General features: G+C 41.8%; 1 protein-coding gene across 8 annotated transcripts in view; it reads right to left on the reverse strand.

The window, feature by feature from the left end:
* Positions 1–15,580, reverse strand: part of LOC109631773 (triple functional domain protein) — a 76,451-nt gene that overhangs the window by 33,323 nt on the left and 27,548 nt on the right. For all 8 annotated transcript variants that reach the window (XM_069515797.1, XM_069515792.1, XM_069515791.1 and 5 more), the window contains 8 exons: positions 11,490–11,564; positions 8,800–8,914; positions 6,972–7,164; positions 4,640–4,744; positions 4,333–4,529; positions 3,595–3,841; positions 2,611–2,733; positions 1,677–1,868 (listed from right to left, as the gene is read on the reverse strand). In XM_069515797.1, the coding sequence (XP_069371898.1) occupies positions 1,677–1,868; positions 2,611–2,733; positions 3,595–3,841; positions 4,333–4,529; positions 4,640–4,744; positions 6,972–7,164; positions 8,800–8,914; positions 11,490–11,564 (1,247 nt within the window). The remainder of the gene's footprint in view (positions 1–1,676; positions 1,869–2,610; positions 2,734–3,594; positions 3,842–4,332; positions 4,530–4,639; positions 4,745–6,971; positions 7,165–8,799; positions 8,915–11,489; positions 11,565–15,580) is intronic.

Genomic DNA, 15,580 nt, shown 5'->3' on the forward strand with positions numbered 1-15,580 from the left:
AAGAATTATCTCTGGTTGAATGTGTTTTTCCTTGGCCTGTGGTGACATCCTGGAACATTCTGTAACCCCTGAAGGGAGGGAAATAAAATAATCAAGTGATCTCAATCTCATTATTGCCTTTTGAAACATCTCTCCCGTGATAACTGGAATAAGACACAGGGGTTTTAAGTAGGAGCCTCTGGAGAAGAAAGATGTTCCTATTTCAGTTCATAAACACAGAAGGCTGATCTGATGACAGCAATATTCTAGTTTGGAAAAGTCATACCACCCATGTTTCCCAGTTGGGATTCTGTTTCTGTGCCTTTTCAGGCCATGAATCATTCTATAGTGGCCCTACTAATGAGCACAGAAATAACAGCAGATCACAAGTGCTTCACTTACATTGTGCTATGTTTATGTAAATATATGTTAATACAATGCATATGTTGGGTTTTTGTAGATTTAATGAAGCCAAAAGGGTATTTTTCAACCCAGAAAGCAAGTGGATGTATGTCCATGTGCATCTATTACAAAAGTGAGGCTGAGCCCCTCAGCTGGTTCCTATGGTGCATCACTGCAAGTTTTAACAAATCCGGTTTCTACTAGTCCTGACTTATTCACTTTCTGTGTAGGAAGAGAACATTGGTATTGTGGCATCATCATTCCAATCTAACTCTCAAGCCAATTATCAAAATGCTGATTGTTTTTGTTGATCTAGTAAAAAACAGATATTTCAGAGCAGTTACAAAATTTTTCATCAATAGTTTTATGATATATAGACAAAAATAAAGAGGAGGACTCTCTCATATCTCAAGCTGTTTTCAGACACGAACTCCGGAGAATTTCCACACAATTGGGTCTGGATTTTCTCCCATAAACAACACAGCAGGAGATTATCCATGTAGACACATTTAGACTCAACCACTCAGAAATCTCCTGAGTGTTCAGGTGAGAGGTGGTGCAGCAGACAGAGACAGGACATAACATATTCATTTCGCTGCGGAGATTGCATTGTTTTGTTGTGAATCCTCTGGAGGATCTCCTGCTGTATATCTGCTCATTCAGATATTTAAGAGTTTTCACTACGGGGGCTTCAAAGGAAGTCAAGAGGCTCTCACTTAGACATTTGCAATCTCTTCAGAGAATGTCAGGAGATCATCCAGTGTTCAGTGCATGTCTGAAAGCAGCTTCAGATTAGCTCAATTGTTCTCAAGGTAAACAGAATATAGTCTAAAATAAAGATTGAATGTTTTGCAGCCCTGTGGATGAAACTGTGAACCTAATTTGCTTTTCTTAAGGATTTTATTATGGTTAATAAATAGAAAAACATTGGGTACTGAAGAATGATATGACAGCCCCTCCGCTTACATAACACATCAAATGTAATTACTTGTATCATTAAATCTTCGCAGAACATCAAAATTCAAATTCAAAACAATTTTCATAGGAAACAAAACATCTGTGTTAAATGAGATGCGTCATCAGAAATTCTCTTTGTCTTATATTGTATGAAAATAAAGCAAATCTCACTCCTTTACTATTTTATTAAAGAAAAACAATTTGAAAATGTCACGTTGGGCTCTGGAAAAATTGCAATTTTTTGATTTCATGGATAAAACAATTTGCTTAATAAGTTGTAAATTCATTGATAAATGAATAATTAATATGTGTGTACAGCACATTTGTGTTGAACTCACCTGGTCACATTTCTGGTGGAAGCTGGCAGACATCTCTAGCAGCGTGCTGCGTTCATCCAGAGCGGCGGCGAATGCCTTCCACTCCTGCTCCAGCTGACCTGAGATCTGCTTAATCTGCTGCGAGGCGTAGTGACCCGACTCCAGCAGCCGGTTACCGACTGACATGATGCGGTTGATATTCACATACACGTTCTACAAAATGGGACATAGAAAAGGGGAGAGTTAAATTGAGGGTTGTGGATAATTTATGCACCAGTCGGTGGGTGAAACTGATTTCAAAAAGAGCAGATTTAGAAAAAGAAAGACTGTGAAAAGGATAAAATTGAGTGTTGTGTGTAGAAGGGATGAGGCGAGGGACTATGGGGCTATCACCATCGTTTCTCATCTGCTGACAGAGACGCTTGCGGCTAAAATGATTCCTTGCCTCAACAGTTTCCTAACGGTTATGCAAGTTTGACCGTGGATAAAGAATAGGATTACGGAACTAAAGGTTGACACTGAGGGCCTGATCCACTAAGATCCCAAATGGTGCTGATTACCACTTACCTTTCAAACGTATTAAGTATAGACGCAGTCACAACAACTGCAATTATTTTCAGGCTTTATAAATCACAATGCATGTGCTAAATTAAAGTATTTGCATTCACTCCTCCCCAATATTTTGCACACTCAGGGAGAAACGCCTAATATTGAATTTTCATTAAGGCAAACTATTAAAGGGACAGCGCGTGTTATTCTGCACGCAATCCTCAGTGCGCACTGTTAGTAGATCAGCTTGCATGTTTTTTTGCAGGTGAAATCACGTTTTCACACACCTTTCGTAGATCAGGCCCAAAGTGCATCAACTATTTGATTATAGAGTGCAGGGCATGCATTTGATAAGCATTAATACCTGCTGCAGATCGGTGTGTACATGAGTGTGTGTGTGTCTTACCATGCAGTTCATAGCAAAGTGGTTGTGCTGGGTTTGGAGCTCAACGGCGTGGGGGTGGTTATTGCCAATCTCAGTGTAGCCTGCCAGGAACAAACCCTTGTTGTGCATGATCCAGTCAAACATCTGAGGCAAGGGGATGACAGAACAGACACACACAGACACACACAGACACACACACACACACACACACACACACACACACACACACACACAGACAGACAGACAGACAGACAGACAGACAGACAGACAGACAGACAGACACAGACAACCAAATAAAAGGTTAGCCAACCAGAAGGAAACATACACACACAAGGTACGGGAGCACTATTAACTTTCACAGATCACTGCTAGAGCAGGTGAAAACAAACAGCTGGCACTTAGCCGTGTGTATACATGTGAGTGTGACTGTAATGCTGCAGTGTGCACATAGTTGTCATCTTTTCAGGCCAGAATACAGAGAAATGGACTGCCTCTATTAGGAGTATCCTCTCAGGCTCTTCTAGAGAACAACTCGTGGCCTGTGGTGTCCTAGCAACAAGCTCCTACTACTGCAGTGTATCCAAGACTGCAGCTCGCTCTCTCTCTGGTGCTGCAATCTGCTATTTTATTCCACTCTTATAAACATGGATATCTGAATTTCTCTCTCTTCTACTTTGTGCTGCAGCTGTCATCACATAAGAGGTCTGGGTGGGGGTGTGGCTTAGTGTACCTGTATACGCTATCCTCCACCTGAAGAGGTGCAGGAGGGTAAAGGTTTTTCTCCTGTTTTACTTATGAATTTAAGTTTAAGCCACCATTTAAAAGGTCATAATATGGACATGAATTCATACAGAGCAGAAATCAATGCTTCTCTGTGGGTGTAATTAAGTTTGTTTCTATTGGCAGTTGCCTGCCCTACAGTGATCACAAACTGTGATTATAGATTACCGCTACATCACTGCTCGCACTGAACAACGCCCCTGCTCCCAACAACCATCCACCGACCTTCTCTGCGTCCTGTTCGAACAGGCGGAGTTGAAAGCACTGGTCCAGCTGCAGCTTGCGGACGTGCCAGGCCTGGTGGAGGTGCTGCCGGGTGGAGTGCAGCTTGTCCAGCAGTTGAGTGATCCGTGGCACCAGTCCCTGGGTGTCTGCGTTGCAGACCCCACTGCTCCCGCTGCTGCTGCCGCTGCCACCGCTGCTTCCGTTGCGGTTGGAGAAAGACTCGCTGCTCTGGATGCGTTGCAATAACCTGGAGGTGGCGGTGAAATATGTTGCATGAGGAATGTGTTGACTTGACAGCATAGACAGATTTCACTTCAATAAAGCAAAATACAATGAATCCATTCATAATGTTGTATATACAGCTATTTGAGTTTTGTGCTGTCTTTTATAAATGCCTGTTATCTTCAGATAAGACAAGATAATGTGGTTTACGGCTTTGTTTGTGCTACATAAATAAGCACTTTTTGAAATAATTTACAATGTAATGTGTTGGGACACTCATTGGTCACTGCTATTAACCCTAGTCTGTTTGCTCTGTTTTTATTTTAACTCTTATTTTGTGGTGTATAATTTATGTGTTCTGCTTTCCTCAAACTGTTCTGTGACTTATTAAATTCATGATGGACAAAGAAACAGATAAGCTTCAGAGAAAGAATCATACAACCAAGCCGATAAGAAAACACTTGCAAGTCTAAAGTCAGTCAAACTTGCAGCAATAAAGAAAATCTGTGTGCTTACCTCTGACCCTCAGTGTCCAGCTCCTCTATTGGGGCTTTAATGACTTTCTTCTTCAGTGTGGCGTGCTCCTCTATCATCCTTCTGGCTCCCTCCAGGTCTTGTGGGAAGTCTTTCCTTGAAACAGTTTCCTGCATCTCCTCTAGTCGGGCCAGCATCTGTGTAGCGTGACCTGAGAACTCCTCAAACGCCACACGCACCTGAACGAACACAGAGCATAACATCTGAGTTAAGGAGAGATTTCAGGATAGATTAAAGATCAGTCTGAAGTGCAGCCCACCAGACTAACAACATGGATGAACTATATCACCTCTATCCACTCTTCGTGGTTGTAGTCCAGACTGCCATCAAAGTCCGCCGTCAGCTGGGAGGGGTCCACGACCTTTGTGAGGCCCTCTAGTGACACCATGGTGGTCTGAAGCAAGAAAGGATGGAGGCAAAATATTAAAAAATATATTTCAGTCAGTTGAGTGCAGAAGTCTAATAATCTCTCCTCCTCCCCTGTCACTTTGTTTCTTTACTGACATGCCATTGATATTTAGATCAGACATGGAAAAAAAAACCTGGTTCCAAAAACTAGCAACACAGATTATTTGCAAAACAACTGCTTATTACGATATCATCATCAGAGAAACAGTGAGGAAATGCCTCCCTGTTTGGTTTCAGTGCCTCTGTGTTTCTGCTAAGCCACCTCCGCACAACACCCCCACACACATGGCCAGAGATGGATGGAGACGGAGCGATAGCTGGCTAGCTTTGTGTAGGCCAAACAATGCTGAGACACATTGTTGTCCTTGGGTTAAAAAAGCGTTCAGGCTTTTGCCAGGGGAAAATACTGATACCACGTTGTTCAACATTGTTGTTCAAGTTAATTGATTTCTACTGTGCTGAATGCTGAGAGAAAGAGTATTTGTTAATGCTGCATGGGTGGAGTTTTTCACCCACAGAACCGCACAATTTATCAAAAATCATAATTGACATTGCAGACAAATCTCCGCTTCCTTTCTTTCCATCTCAACTGAACGGGAAGGGAGGGGAAATTCTGCACGCATTCCCTGCAAGTACAGTCCTAGCAACAGTCCTATATCAAATTTACTCTAACAACACAAAATGAAAACCTTTCTCCTCATACAATCTTTGAAAATCTGCATAAAAGTACAGGGTACAAATAGGTAGGAGGTCAGATTGTGATACATGAAGGCAGACACGCATACAAATGCAAGTACAGTGCATCTAATCAATGTCCATGAGGCATGGCAAGGCTGCTGGTGATAATTGTGGCCTGCCCCCGTTGCATCTGGCTATTCTTTCTATCAAACAATCAATATGGTGTCATCAGGCCACAGTGGGCCCATATATTTGTGTGTGTGTGGACATGTGAGCAATCAGAACAATTTCCACACCAGTGCATTCACACAGTCAGTGGTGAAAGGCAAGCTCGCAGAAACATATTGTACAGAAATCAAGGTACATTTTGTACAGAGAAACAGAATCACAGCTCATGTGCTTATACAAAACCAATCTGATCATTATCATAATATGTTCTGGTTCTTTGGCGACAGATCAAACAGGGTGGCGGGAAATAGCTGTCAAGCCCTCATTAGGAGGAGTTTACTAAACAGGCTTGGAATCAGACGAAGGATTCTTCAACAGCAGAAAACGCACAGGTTAACAGGCAAGTGGTGTTTTTTTTAAATCAGCACAATTTGATGCCAGTTTCTAACTATGAACCAGAACATAAAAATAAGCCATCTGTATATATTATTTAATTAGCTGTGAAAATGTGTTCTAACACTTGACATCACAGACACGTGTCCTTGTGATCTGTTATGTGCTGTTTTTGGGTCACATGCTATGAATTCTCTCCTCTGGTAGACAGCTGGCTGGTGATGTACGCACCCAAAGCGGCGGGGAGAGGGAAATAATGAAATGTGCTGACAATGAGCAGCTCGGGGACACTGGGACACTACATGTATCTTAATCTATGTGCCTTTAAAACGTATTACAGCCTGCTAAAATAATTTGATCTGTCATTAAGCAGATTTGACTGTGAAGCTTCAAATGTAAACTTCAATTCTCCTCTAGTCTGATATTTTAACTCTTTTTCTTTCTGGTCCCTCTCTCATTCAGACCAATTTCCAACTGTCCTGAAATGGGTCGGGCCAATCACTCATCTGAAATGGAGTTTGACAATCACTGACAGAGCAGCACTGTTGAAGTATTTTTCATTAACAATTCATGGCTGGCAGTGATGTGGAGAGGCAACAGCATCAAACAATCTGGACTCTATATTTTTGTGTTCTGATTGGTTGGAGGTCTATCCAATTGTGCCTAGAGGCATTCTGGTCTGTGACCATTGAAAATGCCCCCTGGAAATTAAAAAAGGAACTGAGAGGTTTCACACCCTTTCCACACTACAAGTTGGTTGGGTGATTCCAGGCTTATATTATTGTATTAGCTAGTTTCAAGTGTTAATACAAGCACAGATAAAAGTTACAAGTGGATCCAATCTATTTAATCAACCATTTTGCCTATTTCTTTTTGGTGCGGGTCACCTATTAACCGCCACATTTAAACAATTTGAGACAGTAATGAATGCACCTCTGCGCTGTAGACAAACATGACAGATCTCCCCATCTCACCTCAAATTCGAACTTGGAGCTGCCAAAGTTGGTCCTCTGCTTCTGCCAGAAGTTGTCTGGTTTGATGATGAGGGCGACGTGGATGCAGGACGGAAACGACTCCTGCAGGATCTTCAGCAGAGGCTTGATGCTGTCCCACTTGGAGCCACGCATATCAACGATGACCGTGAAGCCATGTTTACACACCTCCTCGCTGGGAATGGATAGAGATTGAGGTCAGCGAGAGTGGGAGGAATTAAAGAGAAGAGGAGGAGGAGGGAGGGAGGCGTGAGGGAAGGAGGGAGGGGCAGAGAAGAGATTGGAGAGAGTATAATCCAGAGAGAGCAGACAGATGACAGGCGTGGGAAAGGATGAGAGAGGGATGATGGAGGGAAAGAGAAAGGAAAGGAGAGAAGAGACAGAGATGGCGACAGAGATGGCGATAGAGATGAAAAAGAAAAAAGAGGGAGAAAAGGAAAGAGAATCAAAACAGTGAGATGACGCATTTTCTACTGTATACTGTGAGAAGCCTACGCAGCAAACACAGCCACCCACGCTTCCACACACTCACACACCCACACAGACACCTGCGACAAACGACACGCAAATGTGTACAGCAATATAAAAACAAAAACCATCACATTGGTGCATCAGCAACCTCATTCCCTGTGGTGCTCTGATTATAACATAACGTAAGATTTAAAATAATACTTATCATGATCTGAGGAGAAACAAAGATTTTACATCAGTTTGGAAATATCTGTCAAATTGTACCTTTTATATTTCACACCAAAACTAATTCACAAGCCTGGATTGTATTTTTCTTAACTTCTAGTAATTTTACAGATTTTCAACCATCATAAGAACAATTGGTGATATTATTTTAGCTTCCTACTATTGAATCTTGAAATACCTTTCCAACCCTTTCCTCTCTCTGTACCAACCTGTCAGTAGAAAGTCAGTGTGCAGCAGTGTGCAGATGTTACCCAAAATAGAACATCTTCAGTCACCCAAATCCACACAGTTAAAACAGATTTAAAATATGCAAAACGTGCCACGATGACTGTGAGGTTTTTAATGCCTGGAGAACATAAAGGAGTAAAAAAAGAGATTTTCTCCCATTTTAAACTGTGCAGACATAATGTGATGACAGACCTAAAGGCAGATGAGAGCAGACGGAGAGCAGATGGATGGATAAAGATGGATGGAGGGAAGAGGGGAAGCTGGATTGAAGTGAGTAGTGAGCGAGGGGTGGAAGAGGAGAGAGCTTTTACCTGTGAGGTGAGGAGCTACTCGTCCACACTAACTGCCGCTGCTGCACTGCTTCAGCTACTGCGACACTTTGTTTTGCTTTCACACACACACATTTGCTCGCTCGCTCCCTCGCTCACACACACCTCCTCACACATGCGCTCTCCGTCGCTGTCACTTTAATCCCCCCTCCTCCTCTACACTCTCGCTCACTCTCTCTACACTGCTTTCTCTCTGTTGATACCTCCTTCCCTCTCTTCATTTGCTTTCTGTTAGACATCCCTCTCTTTGCTCAGGCTTTCCCTCTCCGTCTCAGCATCTCACAATGTCTCTATAACGGATTTTTGGCAGCGAGGAAGCTGCAGCAAGCTAACTCTTCCTGAATTATTTCTCTCTCCAGTCCTCTTCGGCCCCTCACATGCTCCTCTCAGCTCTCTCACGTGTCTGCTTACAGAAGCCCATCCAATTACTCCGGGTGTTCTCTTCGATTCAAAGACATTGCTTATCATTCTCTTGAGGCAAAAAAACAAGAAACACATACATATACACATATTGCACACACACACAGATTACAGAGCAAAATGAATGAACGTGTTACCTGGGGATGCCGGCGAGGTAGGCGATCAGTCTCCTCAGATCGTCCGTTCGTATTCTGTCATGGTTGCTGCGTGATGGAAACGTTAACACTGGACCACCGCGTCTGTCTCTGCCACCTGAGGCGACACACACACACACACACACATGCACAGCAGTTTCATACAGTGTTCTATTGAACAGCAGATGTCAAAAAGCTATTACGACATTACCTTGAGTGTTTATATTTGCTTCACTGAATCAGCATAAATCTAACAAGTCAGCTAATCCAATAAATGAGTGTTCGGCTCGACAAATGTGAGCTGCTGAGCTGGCCGAATTGAAACACCCTTGGCAACAGATGTATAATTGAATTGATTCACAATTTGCTCAACTGAACATCCAAACTGTCTAATATTGCAAAGCAGACGCTCAGAAACAATAACTAAGAACATTTTAGAAAAGTTCAATAAATAACATCCTGATTCAATCCAAAGAATTTAAAATACAACAATACACAGTATCCTGATACTAATACCTCCACCAAGGAGGTTATGTTTTCGTCTGTTTGTTTGTATGTTAGTTAGCAATATTGCAAAAATAACTACAGGACAGATTACAATGAAACTTGGTGGAATGACACGGTATGCGAGTGGAAAGAAGCCACCAAATATTGGTGTGGGTCTGGATCGGGGAAGCATCCAGGAATGTATTTTTCACTTTCTTTAACACTGTGAGATTTCAACATTTTATGGGTTCAGGCATTTTTAGGTGACTGATATCTATCTGTGTGTGCAAAAATATCAGGATCTAGTGAATATAAATGTGGTTTCATAATGGGAATGTTGGGCCTCTGCAAAGGTAGTCGCTCTTTGTGAGCCCTTCTAGTTAAATATATCCGCCTACGCCACCTAAGATAATAGCCTGAAATCAAAAAATTTCAATATTTGATCTATGTGAATGTCTGAAGAGAACATAAACAAATCTATACAGGAGTGTTTTTAAAAAAGTATCTATGCTCGTGCCTCTGTGAGGTTGTACAAAAAATCAGGGGGTTCTTCAAAGTCAGTGGAATACATCATCTGAGAACCATAAACATCTGTACAAACATTTGTACCAGTGCATCAGGTAGATGTTAACCTCCTAATTGCACTATATAAAGGGCAGACATTTACCAGGGTCAGTAAGATTCATTCCTAACATCTGCACACAATAACTTCTGAAAACTGCCATCCTGAGATGCTGCTACCATAGCTAAAAGTGATAAATATAATCAATTTATAAAATGATTTGCTTATTCGAAACACATGCAAGCTGAATTAATGATTCCTGTGGGTCTTAACCCCGTACTGAGAGCATTTTTTATTGTGCACATTTTTAATACTTCTGCCTTGAACAGCCTCCTAGGCTGCCTCCAGTCTTTTAAATAGTATTTTGTCATTTTAATTGGTAGTTGGGTAACGTTTACTATTTGCAGTATATCGTCATGGGACTGAATTATGAATATCTGGTACTATAATAACAATATTTTTCTCATAGTCCCTGACCAGTTGCAGTAGCAGAAAGCTACGTCGCTCACGTGGGAACTTGTAAACACAGGCTGACTGTGCTCAGCCCACAAATTAGTGAGTTAAGTTGGGTTGCTGTGCGCCCGTAGGCTCGGCCCGGCTGCTCAATGGAGAAAATCAAACGCTCACGTGGCAAACAGGCAGACACGAGCGAGGGCGAACATAGCCGATTTATTAAGGGGCTGGATCTGGTATAATAGGCTTAGCTCATTTACCCTGTTTTTCATCAGCAGTCCCTCCTCTTACTCCCACCCTCCTTTATTTCAAAGCCAATTACTCCACCAGTGACTAATATGGGATGCAGTATAGCTGACAGTAAGTCATCACCAAGGCAACTCCCCTCATCCTCTCCCTCTCTCAATTTCTGTCTGTTTGTCTGAGTCATCGTCCTCATCGTTTTGTTTCTGCCTGTGACCTTTGCTGCGCACATAACGGGACCAAAGATGAGTGTGCATATAACACACAGAGTGCACACACACACTTATTAACACACATTTCACTTTGCTATTCCATTTGGTACTGCTGCGCTCCACTTTTCCAATGATTCTGCATGCACATATGATAATACGCTGCCTCTCACTCACTCTCACACACACACACACATTTTGCATGAGCTGAATAATGTTTTTGTGTGTTGTACAAATAATCATGCTAGATGTTCTTGGCAGTCCATATCTGCAGCTCTGCCTCCTGTGAGTTTTCCCTGGCACGACTCAAGTGTGTGTGTGTGTGTGTGTGTGTGTGTGTGTGTGTGTGTGTGTGTGTGTGTGTGTGTGTGTGTGAGCCATGGCTGAGGGAGCAAAGACACAAGCAGCTGTAGCTCTCTATTATATAGTCCTGCTGATATTGACTCAACAATGGATGTCTGTGTGTGTGTTCATGCGTCACAGTGTGTCTAATGTGTAATGTGTGTGAGTGTGAAGAAGGGTCCAGGGTTAAGTGCCTGTGCCTCAGCGTGACCCCATGAGCTTTGGTATTTTTTTTTAAAGTGCACGGCTTTTTCAGTAATGTCCATATATGTGTCTGTGTGCACGAGTGCATGCATGCATGCTACAGAGAGGAATAAACTGCACATCTGCACAGTTTACCTGAGAGCTGTGTATGGACAGAAACTTAGGAACGCTCACTCACTCACTCACTCACTCACCTGACAAAAAGGCAACTTTTTCTTTGAGGATGGGAAGCACCTCCATTGCTCTCATCTCCTCATTTCTCCTGAAACCTGGAGAGAGAAAAGAAAGGGAAGTGGAAATTAAGAGAACGAAGAATTAAAGAAAACAGTGTGTCCCTTGTTCTCTCGCAGTAGATCAGCCATGACTTTCTGTCTTGAGGGCAGATTATTTGGGACAGAGCAGATTTTGTCCACTCGTAATCTAGAGATCTGCAGCTTTTAAATACGGGGGATTGAGTCTCATTTCAGATTGCTTGCATCATGAGGAAAGTCTCACACACTCACAGACACATATTGTGTACACTGCCAGAGGAAGCACAGAGGCTGTGGTCGGAGAAACAGTAATGAGGAGACAAAGTGGGGCCAAATTCGAGGGGAGTTCGGAGGAAACGAGCTGCTGTAACTCCTGCTGGATCTGAGGTGAAACGGGGTAAAGCAATGCTACACACCATAGGTCACTTCAGTTGCCATTAAGTGAAGTTAAAGCTTAACTCTGTAAAATACAGACCATATTAAGAGGATTCTTACAGGGTGTGAAGCTGGTGGATTTTCACATTTACAAGTGTTGAGGAGGGAAAAAGGCTGTATTTATGAGGATTATCAAAAGGGAACGTTAACAAGATTTAGAGTCTACAGCCACGCTACAGTCCTCAGCACCTCTGTGAGGATGTGTTTAAGTGCAACATCAGCATGCATTCGGGATCGGAATGACAATATCAACATACTTATAAGACCATAATGAATTAAATTGAACACCTAAGTACAACAGATACAAAGGAATACTACAATAAATCATAAACTTAAGGCAGAGACAGTAGGTTTCCATTGTCCTCCCTTCCCCTTCCCTTGAGTTTATTTTTTATTTTGTAGTAACTCCTTTTTTCAGTTATAGATCTTGGCCTTTTGAAGAGGTTACAGGTGTGGGTTTGTCTGATTTGAGGTTGGTTAAATTGTATATAAATAATTTTTTGTAATAACTTCATAAGCTTCCCGCTCTTCCTTCTCGGTCATAGGTTTAATTTCACCCATTTTACCCTCCTCTTATTCCCATCGAGTCCTTGCCAGGATGCAACACCAGCATTGGACAATTGAAAAATCAGGGGGTCATCTGAGACATTCCAATTCATCTAACATGGTCCATGAATGTCTGTGCAACATTCCCTCACTATACATCTACTAAATGACAAGACATTTCACATGAGGCCAAAATGAAAGGAGAGCACCACAGTCTATAGAGCTTTCATTCTCCAGAGGGGCTGTATGTGTGAATGCAAATGTCCGAGTGAGAGCCTCCAGAAACAGTGAGTGGATGACGCTTCTAACAAGCGATACGACTTCTGGCAACCACAGATGTAAAAAATGGAAATCAATGGACACACCCTAATTATGCTAATGAATACATTTTAGTATAACTTTGTAAATTCTGTCCATAGTCAACTGACAGTTCTCATTTCAGATATCGAGAAATCTCAGCTTTCAAAATTTCCCTCCACCTCCTGTACAAACCGCAGTCAGGGGATTTTTTAAATGGCACTATTGGAGGAGGCCAACAAGCTGTCAGCTGAGAAAAATTAATACAAATACAGTTACCCACTTCAACTGTGTTTGCCTTCTCTTAGACTACCAATCTATGACATTTTCCTATTAATAAATGTCCACTAGTACTTGCACGTATTCACTGATTAATCACACATTGTGGCTGAACCTTCAGCTGCTTCATAAACGCTTTAACGTTCACTCAGCAGTGGATTTCAAATAACTGTAGTTCCTTCTTGGGAAAAAAAGCACTGGCATGACATTTAAGAACTCATGTGTTTATAAATTTGTATCGTGGAATTATAAATGGATAAATAGCATGAGAATTCAAGCGAAAATAAAACACACACACACACTAACCTTAGCTATAAACCATTACCCTTTAAATGTCAGTCTGCATCTCAGGGGTGTGATTGTGTGAAAGTTGCCCCATGTTGTGTTGTTAATATTCTGTCAGAGGTGAATGGATGGCTGTCAGGAGATATTCAATAACCTGCTCAAAAAACTCCTAAATATAGACACACAATTCCCTAAAGTGCTTAGACTCACACCTCAGCTTCAAAACACACACAAACACACTCATACACACACACTACCTGACACTGAGCGAGACACTCACACAGGTGGACGGAATGGGCCCAGATTTTGTCCTTCAGACACAGCAGAGGTCTGCTTTGCGTGACTGATGACCCAGACAAGTCATATTACCCAAGTGTCTCCTTTCTTTTTGTTCTGTCCGTCCTGCATCTCACTGATGCCCACTTTTTTTTTCATCTGCAGCCCAAGTACAAGAGCAAAACTCCTAACATGATTTAAACAAGTCAGATTGAAGTGACCTTCTCTCTGAGACATCCCAGGTCAATGTACACACAGCCACCATACTAAGAGCTGTTTGAATTTTCTAAATGATAAGGAAAGGAGCTTCAATGCATCCTATTTTAGCTCCTTCGGGATTCAAGGGAACACTGGAACTTTACGAAAGGAAAGGAGAAAGTGACACTACATAAAATCTATTTTGAAATAACTTCCTGTAACTAGTTGTTAAATGTTCTCTCTGTATAGGCTGAAACTTTCTTGAATTATAGACACACAGCACAGAGTCCCTTCACACTTCCCTCACATCTCTCCTTGACCTCATGACGTTTTTCATCTGGGTCAAGGTTTTTAGTGATTAGAGAGATTTTTTTTGACTTTCCGACCGCAGCCTAGGAGTGTGCTTGAAACTATTCACCCAGGATTGTCAGAGAAAAGACGCGTTATCTAATTTCTTCCCACATCTGCAGTGTCTTAAAGTGGTGGTGAACTAGTAACACACACACAGTCATACACACAATGTTTTAGCATGCATTACATAATAGTACATTAAGTACAATGTCAGGGGGAGGAGTAACAACTCTGTCTCTGTGCCTGTACTACTGTTGTGATGCAAACCTGAACAAACACACACAGCCCTCTTGGGCACTTGAGTAGTGAATTGTACTCAAGCCTCTGTTCTCAGCACGTCGCCATATTTACGAGTGTACGCTAATGAGATGCTTATTTTTTTCCGCCACCGGAGGAGATTGATGAGAATCAGGACTTGTCTCTATTTTTTACATTTCTTTCCTCTCCTCTCAATTTTCTCCTGACATCCCTCAGGGTGCCACAAAATACAAATTAGCATGATCAGCTACATTTCCCACTGTGCTCCTGTACAGATGATGCATGACAGGAGGTTGATGCAATAAGAGAGCTCTTGCTCTCACTCTATTTCTGGGAACTGTACATAGACTAGACTGCACTCTTTGTGGAAATAGCAGGAGTGTCAATTTAAGATGCAACTAATGATTAGTTTCATTATCATCTCCACCAAGGAGGTTATGTTGTCACCAATTTCCGTTTGTTTGTTAAGTATTTATTAGCAGGATTATGTATTTATTAGCAGCACTGAATAAATCTGCACTAAACTAGTTGGAAGGTCGTAACATCAGTCGAGAAAGAACATGTTACATTTTGGTGGCGATCAAGTTAAGGCGTCGACATTGTGTAAAGACTGTCAACATGACTGCTTCCCAAAGGTGAAGCCAAAATATCTTGATCGCCACCTGGTGGCTGGTTTCCTTAAACCCTCAAGAAAAAGGGTGAAACATCATGATTGACACTCAGTAAGGATTTCTCAAGCATATCAACGGGACCTCGTCACTGTGGCTCCATCACCCAATTGCCACTGCACAAAATCTGGCTCCAAATGCACAATAGCAGCGTTTACATCACGGACATTTTGGCTTCCTTTCTGGTTAATATGAGGAATCGGAGATGCATTATCCATCTTTATATACGGTTTATGGGTTAAAGGGGTGGCAGGATTTTTTTATTACTTAATTAACATTGCAAGAGAGAGCATATTACTATATTTTTTACAATTTCTCAGAATATATTTTTTAAATCTTTTAAAATATTGTGATTGTTTGGCCTTAGCCCTGCTCTAGTTAATGAATAAATACATGTCAAAAATAGTTACAAAAAAATGCCATCTAAAAGGTTCTCAAAAC

Source organism: Paralichthys olivaceus, chromosome 20 (genome assembly GCF_024713975.1).
Source record: "Paralichthys olivaceus isolate ysfri-2021 chromosome 20, ASM2471397v2, whole genome shotgun sequence".
NCBI classification, from domain to species: domain Eukaryota; kingdom Metazoa; phylum Chordata; class Actinopteri; order Pleuronectiformes; family Paralichthyidae; genus Paralichthys; species Paralichthys olivaceus.